At 40.1% G+C, this 20615-nt stretch overlaps 1 protein-coding gene across 1 annotated transcript in view; it reads right to left on the bottom strand.

Moving 5' to 3' along the window:
• Positions 1-483: 483 nt before the first annotated feature.
• snrka (SNF related kinase a) overlaps positions 484-20615 on the bottom strand; it is a 59450-nt gene continuing 39318 nt past the window's right edge. The window contains exons 3-8 of the mRNA XM_042489467.2: positions 18945-19086; positions 16880-17092; positions 11071-11205; positions 9368-9566; positions 7071-7177; positions 484-5644 (exon numbers count right to left, since the gene is read on the bottom strand). Of these exons, the coding sequence (XP_042345401.2) occupies positions 4471-5644; positions 7071-7177; positions 9368-9566; positions 11071-11205; positions 16880-17092; positions 18945-19086 (1970 nt within the window). The 3' untranslated portion in view covers positions 484-4470. The remainder of the gene's footprint in view (positions 5645-7070; positions 7178-9367; positions 9567-11070; positions 11206-16879; positions 17093-18944; positions 19087-20615) is intronic.

Below are 20615 nucleotides of genomic sequence, written 5' to 3'. Positions count from 1 at the left end.
GCTTCATAAATCTACAAATTTAGCAGCAGATAATCCAATATCATGCTTTAATGCACATTAATTTATCTAAGATATATAAACAACAATTCTTTAGACGTCATACCCTGTTACAGCCCATCACAAATGGTCTTCATTGCTGCAACTCCATTGCGTCACTAGCAATTAATGCTACTTCCAGGAACTATTGAGATGCTCCAAGTTTTGACATTGCTGTAAAAAAACGGTCCACTGGAGCAAACAGAGATGACGCCACTCTCTTAAAGGGATCTGGCAAGATGTCACTCCTTTGTAATCACCAACATTTGGATTTGTGATCAATTGTAATTTGATTAGGATCTAATTTAATGAGTGTTGCATTACTGATAATGTTACTCGGTAAATGTTGTTTGTATAAATAAGCACTTTTACAACTTTTGGCAGTGGTGATATGTCTCTTGTGTCATGAAGAATAATCAAAAAAAAAAATCAAACAAAGACCCCATGTATGAGACTGATTCCACATTTTATTTTTTGGATATTACCATAGCTATATGTAACTTCTGACAACAGATATCAACTACAGAATAATACATTGAATATTTCTGTCAGTTCCAACTCTTTTTTTGCATCTTTTTCTTCTTCTTCTGCTGCTTTTTGGTCCAGTAACGTTTCTGTAGCTGATTCTCTCTCTGTCATTGAATGTCAAACACTGAAACACATGCACATCATTCACCTGGATACAACTGAGTAAGACAACAGTCAAACAGACCTGACAGTATGAATAGGCTTTACCTTTAGCTGAGACACCCATACACTATTACTAATTATCATAAGGCTAGATTACTGTACAGCTATGCACCAAAGGGTTCACTCTGCTGTTCTAGATAAAGAGAAAGAGCACCTTATTTACAACTTTATTTACATCTGCTTTGAAAAATAAAACTAATACAACAAACAAAGAGAGAAAGAAATATTTCAAACATAGCTTTCCTGTTTGTCGGCCGTTTTAAGGCTGCACAAGTTTGGACTTTTAGAAAATTAAACTAATGAAAATGTTTCTGTACAGATAGCTGCAACACACCGGATAGCTTATTGCCAATGCCCTTAAAGAATTTCCCCATTTCCTGTCTTTCATTTGTTGGCCAGCTCTTTAAAGCACAGGTTTACCTGCACCACACACTCTTCTTCTAACCAATGACACTTTACACCTATGTTATCAACAGCATATCGCTCCAAAAAGTTTACACGTTTTAAAAATAAACTTTACTATTCAACATACTGTATGTACATGAGTCAACACACTGCACCCACATGTACAGTCAGCTATGGGTGACATGTGGGTGCTGGTGGTACTAAAAGAAGTCAGCAGAGGCCAAACCAGGACACATTACTTGAGTCAGACACAGCTAATGTTCTCTACCAGTAACACATTAAATTATGAATAAAACAATACCAATACTTCATTTTAAATAAATGGTCAGCAGTAACATTTCATTATCTTGCTACAGAGAAGTGTGTGCGCACGCACACATGCGCATGCACACACACACAAGTCTTGGGGTCTCATTTGTTAAAGTAAAACTCTGTTGCCTCTATAAAGAGCCTCTGTCCATGTTTAAAGGGGTTTTGACACATCATATGGATTCATTCTAGAAGAAATAATTTCAAAAACATAAAACAGATTGTCTGAGTGCAATATGGAGTCAAAATTAAAACCTTTTCTCTTCAGGTAAAACAAAGGTTCCTGCATGGATTTATAAAGATAAAATCCACACCATAAAGCTGCTGACGGCTAATGTTGAGTGAAGATGGAAGGAGGGCAGGAGTGTTTCTGTTCTCTGTATAAGCATGGAGTTAGCTGCCAGCTACAAACTATTACAATCCTTATTGTGAAATTACAACACTGATTCCAAAAACAGTTGGGAAACTGTACAAAACACAAACAAGTAACAAGTTGCAGACTTTTTTTTATACCCATATTCAGTTGAATACAGTACAAAGACAATATATTTAATGCTCAGACTGATGAACTATATTGTTTTATTTGTATATGTACACTCATTCTGAATTTCTGGCCAGCATCACTTTCCAAAAAAGTTGGAAAAGGAGCAACAAAAGACTGAGAAAGTTGTGGAATGCTCTTAAAAGGCCTGTTTGAAACATTCCACACATCAGCAGGTTAATTGATAACAGGTGAAAGAATCATAAGTGGGTTCGAAAGGGGAAGTTGTTGACAAGCAAGGATACTCACAGGTGAAAAAATCCATCTTCTTCATTATGCACATGTTCCAACAGCGTGGCTTCATAGTAAAATAGTGCAGCTACTAGACTGACCTGCTGCAGTCCAAACCTGACTCCCACTGTGTTGAGCATTATGAAGAGCAAAGCCCGACAACTGTTAAACAACTGAAGTCACATATCAAGCATGAATGGGAAAACATTTCACTTTCAAAGTGGTGAACATGTTCCTGTCCCACCTTTTTGGAACATGTTGCAGGCATCAAGTTCAGAAGTGTTTATTTACGAAAAACAATAAAGTGTATCAATTTGAACACAAAATATATTGTCTTTGGATTGTATTCAACTGAATATAGGTCAAAAGAGATTCACAAATCAATGCATTCATTTTCTTTTCATGATTTCATGATGACCATCATATCCAACATGTTAGGGTATAGACATTAGACAGGTGGCTGTTAAGCATGTTGGTTTTGATCACGTGCTGGTAGCAGAGCATACAGTTGTAGTGCAGGTGGTGCTAATATAGGTCAAAGGGGACTGACAAATCAGAATTCTGTTTTTATTAATGTTTTACACAGCATCCAACCTTTTTTTGGAATTCGTGTTGTACAACTTAGCCTCAATATATGTTTTTTGGTACAATTGTGACCAAGTTAAAAATGTTCTGTAAAATTATGCTCTTTTTAAAATTAACTTTATAATTTTATAATTTATAAATTACTATTTTGTTCTTATATTGACCTTTTTCCCCCAAAATATTGACGTTATGCTCATAACATTACATAAAATGACTTTTCTTGCTGACATTTTTTTCTCTTCACAGTACAGCTACTGTACAGTACTTTTACTGTTATGTTTTCCATACCATGTCCAGTAACCATCAAACCTTCATCATTTTCATATGGTCTCAAAACAGCATATTGTTCTGGGATATTTTTGAAGTGGGCTGTATGAGGTAAGCATCTATGGTCAGTGTATTACCTGCAGCGGATGTCACTTGACACGCTCCCTGTTTGGAGAAGCAGACAGGTGGATGGAGGTCAGCAGCAAAACCTATTTTAGCCAATTAAGACCTGCATGAAAAAAATCAATATTAATTTAAATGGATGCTATATTTAGAATATTTTTACCACTGTACCTTGCCATCAGACAGGCACTAATGGATGTTACCAGCATTTTGGTTGGCTTTAACTAAATGCTGTTCACCATAGAGACAAAAGGATACCTTGTAAACTGGAAGACACAGAGAAGGACTTCTGCAGAGGAAGACTGAATGGGCTGAGAAAGACAGAGAGGGGGAAGTTTCTGTAGTTACAGAAAGCTAAGAATGAGCACACAGACAAAGAGAGCTGCTGCCATGAGTTTGTGACAACACTGTGTCAGGATATGAAAGATGATGCCAGTGCTCCAACTTTCCTGGCTGTTTGTTGAGTCCTTTCATTTATTTGTAGTTATGAATTATTTTTTCATAGCTGGGCATTTAGGGTTGTGTGCTCTTCAGCATATGTCTCTCTGTCATTTGCAGTGCTTTTATGTAACCCTGCTGAGAGAAATGTTCACTGCAAAGTCTGTCAGGTGGAGTGTTCATGTTTATATTCAGTGTAACTGGCCACAGCTGCCATGAACAGCCCTGAATAATAAAAACAAGCACTATCGTTGATATCTTTAGAAAAGTGAAGTTTTATTTCAGTCGGATTGTGTGATAGCATTTTCTAACTCCACTCCTGACCTGCAGTGTAATAAAGTGCAGGCACAGTTGGTTCTGTGGTTGAGAAAATATGGCGCCAAAGCAAAGGGCTGACTGACGTTTAGGTAAAACAGAGAAAATATTGTCCATATTTTTAAGCAGAACTTTTTTTCAAACAGTAAAAATACATTTTGCTGCAAACCCCTGTCCACAGCATCACAGAGCTGAGCTTCCATGGCTTTAATCCTGTCTGCTTCTCTGAACAGGGAGCATGCTGAATGACATCAACTGTTAGTGATACACTTACTATTGAGAAGTGCCTCATTCAGCCCCACTTCATCACAACTATCCTTTTAAATTGTAAAAACATCAGTTCCACTTATCTAGGGGGCATCTGTGGGACACAAAACAAGGATTAAAAGAGAGACTGATACATGTTAAAAACAAGTTGAGGACAGCAGCAGAAGGCAGGTGTGTTGATGGTGAGCTGATGTGAGCCAGCTCACCGCGACAGTCAGGGGATGAAACTCAACCAGCGCGCAGAGGGACTGAAAGGCGGAGCTTCAGATGACCTGGCAGCAGCTGGCGGGAGCCGAGGTGCAGAGCAAGCTGTCTCTTGAGCCTCCTCCCCGCTGGATGTTCACAGAGATGGTCTTCTCACACAGAGGTAGTTGAAGCACTCCGTTTTTCAAAGTGCTCAGGTTGCTGTGGACCACCCTGCCACCTGGCCCCACCTGCAGGCCTGGGGGGCCATGCTGCGCTGTCTTGCGGTGGTGGTGCGCAGTGTAAGAGCGAGGCAGGGCAGTGGTGGTGGGTAGGGTGACCGTGTCCAGGCACCCAGTGGAGCCAATGCACATCTTCCAGGCTGATTTCTCCTGGATCTTCATGCTCTCTCCTGAGAGGCTACCAGGGTCAATAATGAACCCCCCCCCTCCTCCTCCTCCCCCCCGCCCCCCACGGTGCTGCTGCAGCTGGGAGCTGAGGCACAGACTCATCAGCTTCAGACTTTCCATCAGCTCGCTGCTGCGGCTTGCTGTGCGGGACAAGCGTGAGCTGTAGCTGAGGGAGGGGTGTGTAGTGCTACTGTTGTTACAACAACTGGAGGGGCTGTCTTCTCCTTTATTACCCCCTCCTCCTCCTCCTCCTCCACCCCCTCCTCCACTGCCACCATCTCCCCCTCCTCCGTTACCACCTCCTCCAGGAGGACTCCCCCTGTCAGGACCAGAGGTTCCCCCTCCCTCTCCAGGAGGTTTACTTTGCCCTGAGCTGCTGCCTCCCCCGTTGCCCCCTGAGCTGCCGGGGGGCCCCTCGCTGCTGTCCCTTCTGTTCCAGCCGTAACTGAAACCTGAGTCTTTATCCAGACGCCTCCGGTGGCTCTCGGAGTCGTCATCGCTGGTCTCAGAGCTCGAACATGACGACCCCCTCCCCTGGCTCTTGCGTCTGTGGTAGCGCTTTTGCGTACCCCCCGGGGATGAGGAGGAGCCTGTGCCCGAGCCCAGATTAGCAGCATTCCCGGCCATGTTCATCTTGAGACGGCTGAGTTTGGGCGGCAGTCCCTCGTCCATCTCAAAGTCATCATCTGACTCCCCTTCCTCCTCAAAGATCTGGTTGAGCACTGGGGCGCTCTTCCTGGAGGTAAGGCGGTTAGTGATGGAGGGGGGCTTACGCCTCAGAATCACCTGGGTTGGAAGGGGAGACGGGTCCTGCTCCTCCTCCTCCTCTTCATCCTCCTCTACCCTGCAAAAACAGGAGACATGGATGGTGTGACTTAATTGACCAGGGGAGAGACGGATCACATGGCTGCACCCTGCAGGACCACTCTGATTTCAAGTGAAGTTACCATTGATGGTGTCACATGACTTTATTCATATCACACACTTATTCATTTAATAACTCCCTCCTACAATTCCAGACTTTTAAAGACATTTTTAGACCTTAAATATTGAACACTTTACGACTTCTTTAGGATCTGCTGGGACCCTGTCAATATATGCGATCATAATCAGTTATGGCCCTGATCAGCCCAGATTCCAATCTTTGAGACTGGAATCGGGACATCCCTATTCCCAAACTAAAACCCAGCCTCCATTTTGGGGAGTTGTCATGCTACTTCGTGCACACCCTTCTGTGATGGCCTTTGAAAAACTTTTCTGAATGTTGCAGCTAAAGTGCAGAGAGGATAGTACAGTAGAAGGTTGAGATCTAGTCCCTTAAAACAGATCACCATTGTTTGTTTGAAATAATGTCACTAACATGTCCTCAATGAATAAACTCAGACACCCTTTACAGCAACACTGTAAGCGCATCAACGTATTGTAGTGTGTTGGGGATGTGTAGGTAGGGCTTTCCCAGCATTGCTTTGGGGACTGTGTTTTGGAGTGTGTTTAGATGTGTGCAGGGTCATTCAGGCATTGCCCATCATGCTCTGTTCTGTGTTAATGTTCTCTGTATGTTTGCTCATGTGACACTTTTTTTTGCTCCGTGAGTTGGGTCGGTCTCACGGTTGGAGATGTCCCTTTTGTGTACTTGTGATTGTTGGACATTAAGGTGTGCAGAGGCTAACTGAGGAGCACTTCCTGATTGAAAGTTCATTTCTACCTCTTCTCTGCTGTAAAACACCCAATCTCAAAAATCTGAATAATCCATGCAGTCACATTTGGTCAAAGATATGAGTCCAGTAAACACTGTTTTTTTTTTGGTTGCATTCTGTGATGCCGTATTTATCTTAAGTTAGCTTTTATTGTAGATCCAATCTCATTAATATTTTGCTTTAGGGGATGCACTGAGTTCAGGGGTAAGAGAAAATGAAAGCAGTGCTCTGTTGATTTAATTCTGGGTAAAAGGTTTTGGTACAAATTTGTTTACATTTTGTTTTTTAGAGATGCACTGTGAATAAGGACCAGTCTTATTTTGATGCCAAAGCAAAAGCAATGCTTCTCATTTAAATGTGAAAGTACAGTGAAAATATTTTGTCTCTAAAGTCAATGAATAATTGTAATAAATTATCATGATTATCATTTTGGTGCCAACCACAGCACTACAAAGCTATCAATATCACCGTTATTTACATAAGTCTTCATGTACTAACTCCTTTTTCAGACAGTGACATTGGATGATTTCATAAAAACAAACACACAATAAAAACAATCCATTTGAGTCAGACCTGAACAGACAGGTTCTCTGCTTGGCTGCAGCTGAGGTGGATGGTGTGGCCCTGACAGTCCCAGAGGCAGACCCTGGAGCAGGGCCCGAGGTAGCAGCACAGGCTCCCTGCAGTCAGATGGGAATAAAAAAAGAGCAGCCACATGCATTCATTCATAAAGTCACTAGAACCTGGATCTGCATCAGTTTTGTTTTGTTGCATTCAGTCACCTGTAACAAGAATTCAAACATGTTGAACCTGGAATAGTTCATTTGATTTCTTTTGAAAACATGGGAAAAAGGCGATGAGAAACTTGGAAAGAATTGTCTAGCAAATTGCAAGGAAATGTGTAAAAGGTGACAAGAAAATTACTTGACTACTAGCTTTGGGGATATAATAGATATAAAAACAAGAAAAAAATGTCCAGAAAACTATATTTATACTTCTTAAAATGATATATTTTAAATTATGTTACAAGATATATATATTTATTTCATTTTAGCTCTTTCTAAAGGTCGTATTCTTGTTTCTTTTTGTTTTTTTACTTTTATTGCTTATATGCTGTATGTTTTGTGCTTATTTTCAGCTAATTTCCTTGTAACTTTGTATTAATTTCTTGCTAATTTTTAGGCCATTTCTACTTAAGTTGCTAATTGCTTTCTTCTCATGTTTTTGAAAGAAATCAAGCTTATTTCCTCAGGTTCCAAAGGGTTAAAGGAGTACTTGACACACAAAGTGATCGCTGATATATTAGTCAAGTTGTTTTACCTTGACTTTGTGAAGAAAACTGTCTTTCTTGCATCCCAGCTAGCAGGGAATATTCCCACAAAATTGGCTAACATTACCTACAAGTTGCAATAATGTTTTAAAAAAATCATTTTAATCAAATGTTCAAACAACATTTTAAGGATGTTTATCATTTCAAAAAGTTCCTGTACAGTTAAATGCTGACTAAGACATAACTTTTTAACTCCAATATTCTGACTATGTTTTGGTGATGTTAAGAGTTGACAGAATCATAGAATGTTCTTTTATAAAACATTCCCACGTTACATGACAACAAAGGAAGAACATTTTCGAAGCAATATTCAGAACATGTAATTGAGGACTGAGCTTACACACCTTTTTTAGATGAAAATGTAATGTAATGTGATGTATTAACAATAAAAACAATAAAATAAAAATAAATAAATAAATACATTTTTATGTTTATAGAGAATAGAGAATATAGAGAATGTTGCCCAAACTTGAAAAAGAATGTTCTGGTAATATTAACAAAACTTTAACATGTACTTTAACCACTGAAAACGTGTCTAAAACATTCAGTGGTTGCATTTAAACCTTCTGAGAACATTTGTAGACCCAAAAATTGCTAGCTGGGTTGTCTCTACCATGAATAGAGAATCCAAAAATAAATACATAAATATTGTTGATTAATTAAAGTAAAGGTGACAGCAAAATATATGAAAGCATCTGTAAAAAGGCTCTACTTCCTACGGAAACTTAGGAAGGCCAAATTCCAGAGCAAGATTCTGGTTAACTTCTACAGAGGAGCAATAGAAAGCACACTGACTGGAAACATCACAAACAGGCACGGTTCATGCACGGCCCAGAACAGGAAAGCTCTACAGCGGGTGATTAAAACTGCTCAGAACATCACTGGTTCCCATCTACAGAGCATCTGTGACCTCGGTGAAGTGAGGTGTCTGCACAGAGCCCAAAGGATACTGAAAGACAGCAGCTACCCCAGGCACAGTCTGTTCACCCTGCTGCCATCTGGAAAAAGATACAGAAGTATCTGCTGCAGAACCACCAGACTACAGAGCAGCTTCTTTCCCTAAGCTGCGAGAATCCTCAACTCCTACTTCGACGCCAAAAGATGTAGCAGGATTTAGGGACTAATTTTAATTTCATTTTTTTCTAAACTACGTTTAAAAAATGACTAATAAATCTACCTTGTACCTTATAGCTTGTGTACAAACTCACACAACTCCTCCAGTAAAATCAAAGTCTCAATTATCTGAGAGTGAAAGCATTTACAAGGTTCACTTTTTGTTCCTGTCAGAAAAGGCTGAAGGCACTGATATTTTTATAGAGATTAACATTTTCAGTTTTTGGAGTCTTTGCCCACTAGAGGCCTGTGAGAAAAACATTTTCTTCACTACTTCAAGGTAGCAGGACACAACTATCTGATTTATAAATGGTCGTTTTATGGTTGAAGTTTCCTTTAAGTATCCAGTGCATTCAGACAGAGCCACATTCCTTTAATATTTCCAGCGGTGAAAAACGCACGCTGGGTGTGATGAAGGTGAGTGTACCTGTGCTTGCAGTCCTGGAGAGTCACTCACTGTTTCAGTGCGTCGGCCCAGCTCCATCATGCCCTTGGAGCGATGTCCATTGAGCAGGTTTTCTGCACTGCGGGCTGGGGACTGGGGGCCCCCAGCATGGGAGATAGAGGATGCTGCCAAGCTGTCCTCTATGTCCTGGTGCATGTCCACTCTGGTAGGCCACGACTGCCTATAGAAATAAGCCAGATGATGAAGAATATGCATAGAAGAATATGAAAACAATTTAAAAAACAAACAAAAATGAATGATCAACAAAATGTGAATTGATACATAAAAAATACATTTAATACACATGTACATGCTGCTCCTAATGCACTGTAGTTCACACGCAAATCATTCATAAGGTGAATTTCAGATGGGTCTCTGCAGCTTTCCAGTCCATCCTTGTTGTACTTGTTGATTTCTTTATCTTTATCTTCTTATACACGCACAACATGAACCAGTCTTTTCAGTTTGGTTATTAAAGTATTTGACCCACGAAAAAAGTCCCAAGGACAAACTGGAATGGAGATCACAAACATGTACCACCAACTCATCATGTTTCTGCACACCATTGTCATGGTGAAATATCCATTGTCATTATTATTAAATGTCAGGATTAAGGATCAATGACTCATTCAGAGCTCTCATGTTGAAACTAACTTCACAAAATGCTCTACGTGAAATAATTAGAATGCACTGTATGCTAAAATAAATAAATAAATATATTAAACAATCAGTTAAGATGACAAACAACCTTAAAACATTGTTTTCGCTCCCTTAACTTATATTCAATCTCCTTCTTATCATCTGACCCGCAGCTGTCTCAGCTGAAACTGAGTGTACGCTGCTCTGAAAAGTGTGCAAGGTGTTCACATTCTAACTCCCTTATGAATACCAGTCAGTGTGGAAAAAGGTGTACACATGGTTTTTGTGCGTTCACATGGTCTATGCATCTAGCCCCTGGTATGTGGGTCAGTCTGAGGTCCGCTTAAACACATTTAACTCAGTCTTGTGCACAGGAGGCTGAAGATTCATTTCAGTTCAGTAACACCAAGATTCATGACTGCCTGTTTATCCATCTGTCTGTCTGATTTGCAAATCATTGCATTCTGTTTTTTATTAAAGCTTTAATTAGTGTCCCAACTGTTTAAGAATCACATTTGTAAGATAAACAAGGTTAGTAGAGAAGCAAAGAGGAAATACTTGGACAGTTAAAGGGATGAACTAGGATATATTTTCTTAGTTTTTACCTTTATGGTGACTGACTGAAGTCAATCAGTGAATGGGACGGATGTTGAACATTACATTGAGATAGACTCATGATGAAAAGTCACAGAGACTAAGGCCCAAATATGACATATTGTGAACTATTCTCTCTCTCATGTCCTCTTCTGCACCTCTCCTGAGCACAGCAGGTGGAGGCCTAGTTAAGCCAGCAATGGAAGATAAACCTTTGGAGATGTAACCCAGTCTGAATCAGCTGTGCCTGGACTCTGCCGAGAAGAGCCAGACAGGCTACAGTGTAAAGCAGCCGAGCAAGAAAGGTCAATTATCCCCCTCTTGACTCATACCATGACTCGTAATGATGATGAGCACTGATATTTCTTAGTTAAACTCTTTACTAGTTCCAGAGTTGGTGCAGAAGCCATAGAACGAGGGAGGTGGCCTTCAGCTGGGTTTTGTTTTTTTACCTGAAGTGTGCCTTGATGTTGCTGGGGCTGGAGGAGCGGGTCTGCACCTCTTTTTCCTGCTTCTCCCTCAGGATCCTTTCTGCTAGTAGGTAGTATGTAGCTGTGATGTGGTTGTATTTGTTGGTCTCCAGGGCTCTGAAACAACAAAGTCACATTAGGAACAACTACAAGTGGGAGACACATATTGCTTTTATACAATACTTCTGTGAGGGCAATTTATAAGTATCAGTAAAAAGTGATAACAGATCATTAATTATTGGCTTGCTACTTTGTGTAGGTCTACATGTTAGTACAGGCCAGCTCCTTTCTAACTGTGCATTTATCTGTGTGTTTTCCTTTATTGTACAACCAGTGAAACAGGAGTCTGTTTAAATCGCAAGTTTGTTTACAATAACTTCGGGGTAGAAACCTGCCACATATAAATGGTGCTGAGCCAACTCTTCCTTTATTGATTAGTTTTATGTCACCTAAAAAAAATCAGTATCAGTTTAAGTGTACGCTATATTTTGAATATTCTCACCGCTTTACCTTGTTGTAGGACAGCCTTTACCTATGAGGATTTGAAGCCACTTATTCCAAAACACTCACCTAAACTGAACAAAAATGTACACTTAAACTGATATTGATTTTTGCAGGATATGTTTTGCAGCAGCCCCATTTCACAGAAGTAAATAATAAGTTTCTGCGCAGGTGTTGTGTGGAAGACTGTTTCCCCGTCGATATGTATTACTTCTACCTAAACCTGACCCTGACCCTATAAGGGCCTATACTTCATTTATCAGAGGAGAGGGGTGGCAGGGGTGTGACTCATTTGTTCATGTCGACCGAAGCTATAAATGCTTTTCCACATCAATCACCCTCCATCCCCCATATCAATGGGGGATGGAGGGTGAACTTGAATATTTTTTTTGTAATCACACCAAATGTAGGTCTTCTAATGCTTGCTAATGCAACTGCTAAACACCGCAACGTTAGTTATCATGAAAACAAACATTGAATTAAGCAAAATGCAAATCCTCCTTAAAATGACATGTTAAAGAGCCATTGGAAACTTGATTTCTCTGTGTTTACAGCTCCAGGCTATGATAAATGCTGTGATTTTGCAGATTTTTTAGAAAACATGCCTTTCAAATCCACTAGCGGAATTTGGGGCTCAGAGGTTATTTCAAATAAATACAAAATACCACCATTTAAAGTTGTATGTTGCTCACCTGAGCCACAGTAAAAAAAAAACCATCTCATTAATTTTCTTTTAAATACCAGGTACAACACCTGTAGATTTGGTTTATCAACAACGTTAGCAAAGCATCACAGTTCATAAAATAATCAAAGCAGAAGCATCTCACAGGTCGGACCACCTTGTTTAACTCTATCTTTACATGTTACAACTATGACTGAAAATGACAACAGAAAAAAAAGTTTGCTTAATTTACATATGTCCTCACTTCAAAACAGCAGCCAGTTTTCTACCTAGAAATGACTTTCGTAAAGCAGCACAATGTCAAAGTGATTAAGTCTATAAATTCAAAATATTCAGATAGCTTTCTGTGATTTCCAACATCTGCGTCAACACCAACTGTCAAATATCACAGTAATTAATATCTCCAACAGCACGGCACTAGATAAATGTAGCTAAGTGGTTGAATCAGTAGATTTCTATATCTTTGTTGAACTGCAACTAGTCCTGTCTGCAGTAGATTTCGTCACATTGCTGCACATGATGCTCTCATTTCTTCACTAATTCCAACTTTTGGTTGCAACTGAGAATAAATGAAGTACCCAACTACAATGGCCTGTTCAAATTTAAATTGTGTAGTCCATCAGTGCAACAAGACTGATTAAAGTGGTTGTCTTTGTGGTCCAGCAGAAGGTGCTCTAAAATTTCCTACTAACTCCACGTACTGCATGCCCTAAGATCCCGTAATCATGAAATCAAACTATCAAGTATTTTGGCTCCTCCACTTGCAAAATGGCTTACAAAGATAAGGCTGTTTGCTGTCTTTGTAAAAAAAAAAAAAACCAAACAAACAGCTGCCTTCCGCTTCAACAACAAATGTGAAGACTGTACAACCTCATCTGACTACTGTTCACATACTTTATATGCAAGGATAAACGGCCCATCTGCATTGTTTCTGTTGAAGGTTGTTAGTATAATGACAGAACATGATATAAATTCCAAGTTGCACCACAGACTCCTACAGAGCCGTGTCTTACTGGTACAACTGTACATCTATTAGGAGACATAACTGATAAATCCTTCAGTATATTTCTGTTGATTCACAACACAGACACTGATTCACTGTGTCATGTTGAACACTGCAGTGGTGTGGTCTTTTGAGCTTTTTGTACATTATAAACACTGCTTTTATTGTCATGTCAGCTGCTGGGAATCTAATTACTGAATTGTTCCAGACTGTCAAATATTTCACTTTTTCAGATTGAACTATTTAAAAAGACATGGAAATGGAAGTTATACTGTAAACAGTCATCTAATGGCCTTTATTAACCACAGCTGCAGGGAGAAGCAGGACCTTGCTCTCCAGTAGGCTTATCCTGGACACATGCCAGTGAAGATGTGTGTTCTATGTGTATTAGATGTACACACAGCTGGGTCCACCTGCTGGGCAGTTCTACATGACACACCTCCGACAGTGCCATTGTGCTGGCTGCAGGATCATGAGCTGGGAGCCACCCTTCACTAATGTTTTGCTCCCTTAATCCCGCAGCATCTCGCAGTGGTGGAGCAGCGGAAGCTGCCCCCTGCAGCCAGCCCAAGGATCCTTGCTTTTCCCATGCCTTGTCCTTTCTTCAGACCCGGAGCCAAATGCTCCCTTGTTCTGCCTCCTCCACAAGGTCTTTGAGAGCCCTCCCCAGCTTGGAGCTTGTGATCCAGAGAGACCTTAGGACCCGCTGGGTGCATGTTCCAGTGTAACCTCTGCAGCCAACTTCCACAAGAAAGGTAAGAGCCCTCCACCCTGCTTGTGAGCACTCAGCAGGCCAGCTTGGATTATTTTTTCTTTCTCTCCAAGGCAGACTCCATTCCTTTTTCCCATGAGACAGTCAACTCTCCCATAATGACAGTCATAGTAGAGGTGGATCAGAGTACCAGGGAGGTTGTCTGCATCCATTTTAACTAGCTGCTGATGGTGTTTGCTGTGAATGTAAATTCTGATGTCTTGAGCACTGGCACCGCTCAGAGCGCTTTTTATGTTAAACCCATGCAAACTGCATTTTTCCAGAGACATTTCTGTCAGCAGATGTTGTGCCACAGCTTCTTTTAATCAAGTGGGGCAGAGCTAATTGACTGCTCAGCCAGGGGCATTAGAACTTAAGGTTTGAGGGCCAATCAAAAGTCCTAGTCTGTCGTTGACTGTGAATGAACCTCTCAGATGCTTGAGATAATGAGGAAATGAGCTGTGTGTGATAGCTAGGCAAGGTCTCTACTGTGTACCACTTAAGCTCACTGTGTTATACAGGAAGCAAAGAGTGTAAAGTGTGGTAACACAATGTCACACACACTCTGAAACAACCAATCAAAGACTGATGCTCAGTGTGAAGCATGTCTCTTGCTCTACAAGTATCTCATGAGCTTATCCACCGTATCTGTGCAAGAAGCACATGGTTTGCTCATCTGTCAGCATACGCACACACATGAACACTCCCTGTCAGTGTGTACATACACATGTAACTGTGAAGTGGTTAGAGGGGACGTAGCTCTGAAGGCAGGAGAGGAAAGACAAAGGCAAAAGGTGCACATGAAGAATTCATTCTTCAACCTTTATTTAACCTCGAGATATCATTGAGAGCATGCCCTCATTTATAACAATGTTGAGAGTACAATCAATAAAGTTCAAAAACAAACAACAAAACACAAGAAACAACAACAGAATAAGCAGAGGAAGTGGAGCGCAATTAGAAACAATTGCATCAATGTAAACACTCAGAGTGGTGTATTTGTGTGTGTGTGTGTGTGTGTGTGTGTGTGTGTGTGTGTACACTTAATATTAGGGCCAAACCATGTGGGAAAATAATACAACTGGGATTTTTTTAATACCAATTTTGCAGCTACTATTTAGTATGCAATGAAAAAAAAACCCTATCTTTTTTGTTTTTCTTCTTTATCTGTATTATTATTATTATTATTATTATTATTATTATTATTATTATTATTATTATTATTATTGTGATTCAAAAATGTATATGAATCTGACTTATCTCCTGTCAGTTACAAAAACTTAAGTGCACAGTGACTTGGCTCTACCACTGAAACATATCTAACTCGCTTGACTTTCGTCAGCAGGGTATCTTGAGCAGCAGGATGCGGGGACTTGACTTGACTGAAACCTACACTCAATATTTACTTGACTACTGTTAATATCCTCTCTGCTCTCTACCAAAACCTGTCTGCTCTGAGCTCATCCACTGTCCCTTTTACTCAACCAAACACTCCCTGCACACATTACATGACTTTAGTAAATGCATACAATGTGGACTGCAGTTCAAACTCAGCCTTGGCTTTTGGCATGCAGTAATAGTGTGAGCATCAGTTTGCACTTTGTGCATGTGAAGCCCACTGGCCCAGCCATTTCTGAGCCTCTACTCCATTGAGTAGCTTTTAAAAAAATATCAAAACTTTTGGGATGTGAAAATTGCATTTTGTTTTGCTGGGTTGGGTTTTTTTGGATTCATCTTTCAACCCTATTTTTTTTGTGTGTGTGTGTGTGTGTGTGTGTGTGTGTGTGTGTGTGTGTGTGTTTGTTCCTTTTCATCACCACACAGGAAGCTCCATAGAACAACATTCATTTAAAGTGTGAAATGAGGCTGCAAGAAACAAGTATGAACCTGAGGTTATAACTCTGAAATCAGCAGCTCCTCTCTTTTATTCCTTTTATGGTCTCTCTCTCTCTCTCTCTGTGCAGTGTTACAGCTCCTCACACATCAGTGCAGTGAAATGAATAGGCAGACCCGCATTTATCAGACACTGTGACTGCTTTCAGAGTATTGCATGTGGCTGTATGCAATTCTCATTGATTAATGTGTGAGGAACATTACAGTCAAATTACCAAATCATCTGGTAATTTAGTGCCATTCCATTAAAACAGTATTTATCATTCCATAATCTGGAAAACACTTGTGTTTGTTCATTAAGAGGTCCACATCATGTTTGTGCTGACGTATTAAGTTATATTTCTTGGCATTTTATGTCAGTTCCTGTTATTGTCATGACCAACAGGCCGGGTTATGACACCTGTGATTGTTGAGGAGGAATATAAGATTGCATGACATTTTTTAATTATTCTAATTATTTTAAGGTTGTGAAACAATACTGAATACATCAATGCAATGTACAGTGTTTGGGTGTTACAACTCATGGACTGATTACTTAAGGTGGACTTCCTGGGTTTTACTGAATGTGTAGCACTTTAACACATTCCTGTGTCACTGAATTTGTGTAGGGGCTCAAGGCACACATTTGACAGTTGATGAAGGGTTTTGTTATTTCCCTCTTTTGTCAGAAGAAATGGAGATCACCTCCAAAGATATCCTGGTCTGGGCCTCTTCATTTAAACACAGCGGCAGACACTACCAGTTACATTAGCATGTGCTAATGTCCGTTTGACTGATGAAGAGGTCAGCTGCAGTTCTGCTTGTGTCATTACCATTTAACTGTACTTTTCACACTTAAGGCAAAAGGCAGAGGAGAGACTGGATGTAAAACCAAGCCTAGAAAAACACCATGACGCTTGCACATGAATGAAACAACTCTATACTTCAGTTTGGACAGCAGAAAAAAGAGAGCGAAACTTACTCTACTATGGCCTCTCGGTCGGCAATGTCTCCGAGCACCATGCGCTGGATGATGCTGTTGTGTTCCTCCTCAGACAGGTTCTTGTGGGAGACAAGGGGAGTGTTGTACTTGGTAGCTGGGGAGGGATCCACCCCTTGCAGCCAAGCATGACTCTCAATCTCCTCCAGGGAAGCCCGTCGCTTGGGATCCCTCTGAAGCATGCGGTCTATCAGACTGGAGAGAAGGGACGAGAACAACAACTTCAATTTAATCTAAATTCACAAGACTCAAAAATCCTGTAAAATGATTTTACAGTTTCACAGATGGAAGTGTGATGAGGGCTGTGGTCTGTATAAGAACAGCTGGACTTTTGCTTCTGGTTGATATTGGTTAGCTTGATTTTTGATCGTTGAGCACATGCCCTGCTTTGGAGTGAGAGCTGTTATCTGGATGTTATGTTTAAAGTTAGCTGGCTAGCCCATAATTGGCCTTGCCAATCATCATGTTCTATATTCAGAGTTTTATATAATTATTACAGTTGTGTATACAGTATGTCCGGATCAGCCCCAACACCAGTTTGAAGAGGCGGCTCTGAACATCTGTGGGAAATGACCCTTCTTGATTTGAAAGCATTTACAGAGCAGACAGAGGTTTAGTCAATCTGCCACCAGTCGGTGGAAACCTTTCATAGTGAAGCCAACATGTCAGCTGTCTGCTGAAGCAGCATTTGATGTTTGGGTAGAATCTAACCTATCTTGTTGAAATAACACGTTGTGTTCAGTAAAAGCAGATGCCGGCATGTAATATAAGTTCTATAATTTACAGCGACAGACTGTGCAAGACATTTCTCTGCGATTGAGCTAAGGAGTTAAAACTCCAGCTGGGAAATTCAATCCAACTCAAATGACACTGTTAAAAGCTGAGATTGCAGCTGAATCGGAAAAATTGGGATATGGAATCTAGTGAGAAGTGAACAATAAAGGAAAAAGCCATTATGCAGCCATCTTTGTCATCTACATAAGGCAGACAAATAGACATGGTGTTTCTGAAATGTAGTGGAAGTATGATGTTAAATTAAATGAAGTTGCATGAAATTTAAAGAAAAATGCAAATACTCAAGGGAAGTGCCAGTACCCCAACATTGTATTTCACTACAGTACTTGAATAAATGTACTTTGTTACACTCCATTACTGGATGTTGCTATTTAAAAGATTACTGTTTTGTCATATAGATGATTAGATTGCCTCCAGTAACAAAAAAATCAATTCAAGCAGGTAACCACTGTCACGTTCACTTTCTGATGATTATAAAAAACAAATTTCATGAAAATTGGTTGAGAATTAAGAGAATTACAGTCGATTTTGTCGAGAAATCATGGCAAGCTTAGACCAGTGGCCAATGAGGTATCTGCTCTCTAATAACAATGAGCAGTACACTACTTCCAGCAACTTCCAGGTCAAAACAAAAAATCATTGCAAAATTGAGACAGAAGGTTTTCACACCTGTATTTTATTTCCCAATTTCCATTTATAAGCACATCAAGGAAAATCACTCTTTTTTAAAGTTTTTCAATTTTTATTATTAAATCAAAACATGGAAAATGGATTATTTTCTGATTTTGTATTTTATGAGACTGATTTTATTGATTGGCTATCATTTTCCTCTTTTTTGGGAATGGTGCCCCACAAGGTGATTTAATGTAAATTAAGTCACATTATTGACCATAATAAATGATTATTCTTAATAATTATTTATTATTTCTGATAGCCATACCCTAACAATTGGCAACCCTTGCGTAAGGCATAATACCCAACATAAAGGGTTGCCCCGTGTCAAAACTTAGATCACTAAAGTTGTATGTTTCTGTTGAATAAGGACAAAAGGGGTAACAAAGGCCAAAACAGAGTTCTCAAACTAGGTAGTCTGATATATTTTACAGCTCCACTACGTGTGTCACCATAACAACTGCAATCACCATTTTTATATGACCCAAGCCTACTGTGTGTGCGTGCATGCGTGTGTGTGTGTGTGTGTGTGTGTGTGTGTGTGTGTGTGTGTGTGTGTGTGTGTGTGTTTATCACTCACTCTTTGCAGGCACTGGAGACGTGGGCTGGTACAGTGTATTTACAGTCCATGATCATGGTGAGTGTCTCGCTGTCGTTAGCTTCCTGGAACGGTGGCTGGCCACATACCAACATGAAGAGGATCACACCTAGACTCCAGATATCTGAGGTAAAGGGAACCAGACAAACACAGTCTCAATCAGCATACATCACTAAACCACACACATATGTCACAAACATGTCAGTCAGAATATGCGAGATGCAAACACTAGTTGTGATATGGGCGAGATGTCCTTTAATTTCTTCTAAGTTCTTTCGACACTGTGACGTGCTGTCATCATTGTATAGATTATTATTTCATGGACTTAGAAACAAAAAAAAGAAAATCTATGAATGCAGATGCAAAGGCTAGCATCTGACAGAAAGATCAATCAAGATATTTAATATTAGATTTTGTGACATATAGTGATTAACCCTTTGAAACCTGAAGTAACATCACTGTTGCTTTCAGTAGCCTTTCACAAGTATTTAAACCTCGGATCTCTGAGAAGATTATTAATTTTTAAACATGGGAAAGGGCGAGGAACAATGAGCAACAGCTACAGGGAAAATGTCTAGAGGAAAAAAAAAGAAAAGAGGGAGGAAAAAAATAATAGTTACATAAATAAAGTTTAAGGTAATTTTCTTGCTATCTTTCTTTCTTGCTAATTTTTGGGTCATTTATTCTTCTATTGCTCATTGTCTTCTTCCTATGTTTCTGAGAGAAATTAGGCCAATTTGGTTTTCAAGAGGTTAAAGCTCAATCTGTCAACAGGTTGTGGAAACTACTAACAAAGTCATTCACTTTTTTAATGTACTCAGACTTAGAAAAACAAGCACACTGAATGGTCAGAGATGATGGTCACTTTGACACAGAGATTTGTTGTCAATAAGTGTTAATGTTTTTACAATCTGTTCAATCATGTGGGAGGTAATATCAGTGACTGGACACACTGTGGCCTGTGGATTATATTTTCTCTTCTGAAGAAAGGCAACCACCAGTGCTACAGAGAAGGTGAAGCCCACTGACAGCTGACTGTGCTGCAGTCGTCCTCAGTAACTGACATTACATCAGATGATATTTGAGTGGTGGACATGCATGTCTGCAGTGCCATACATAACATCTTTTCTCTCATGTCTTCGTTCTGTCTTTAGAAAGGCTGACCACAATCGAAGAGACACCAGTGACTGGAAACCTGGGACAATAAGGGGAGCTGGATGCACTCAGAGTCAGGGAAACAGCAGGGATGCAGGGAAGGACAACCATCCTCCAGTCAATGTCACTGTTTTCACTCATGGCATTTGAATCAATCCTGTGCATTCGCAGGTGGAATGAGGAATGGCTGTGCACAAAGCAGGGGCTGAGTGTTTGCCAGCACAATATATGGTATGGTATGGATAGATATGAAAATATAAATACAGTCCAAGCAACACCTTTGTTGTCGTTTCTGTTAGTTTGGCAGTACATCCAACCAGTCTCACAACTGCAGACCATGTGTGACCACACCAGGGATCTCATTTATAACCATCGTGTATACACAAAAAAAGGCCTGAAAGAGGTGTATGCCACTTCCCGCGCAAAAACTGTGATCTATAAAAACAATCTTGACAGGAGGATGTATATATATATATATATTAGTGCTGGGCCGTTAAC

Source organism: Plectropomus leopardus, chromosome 11, assembly GCF_026936395.1.
Source record: "Plectropomus leopardus strain MGB_pleo_1.0 chromosome 11, ASM2693639v1, whole genome shotgun sequence".
NCBI classification, from domain to species: Eukaryota; Metazoa; Chordata; class Actinopteri; order Perciformes; family Serranidae; genus Plectropomus; species Plectropomus leopardus.
Note: the sequence above shows the minus strand (reverse complement) of the source record. Positions and strands in the feature narration are given on the sequence as shown.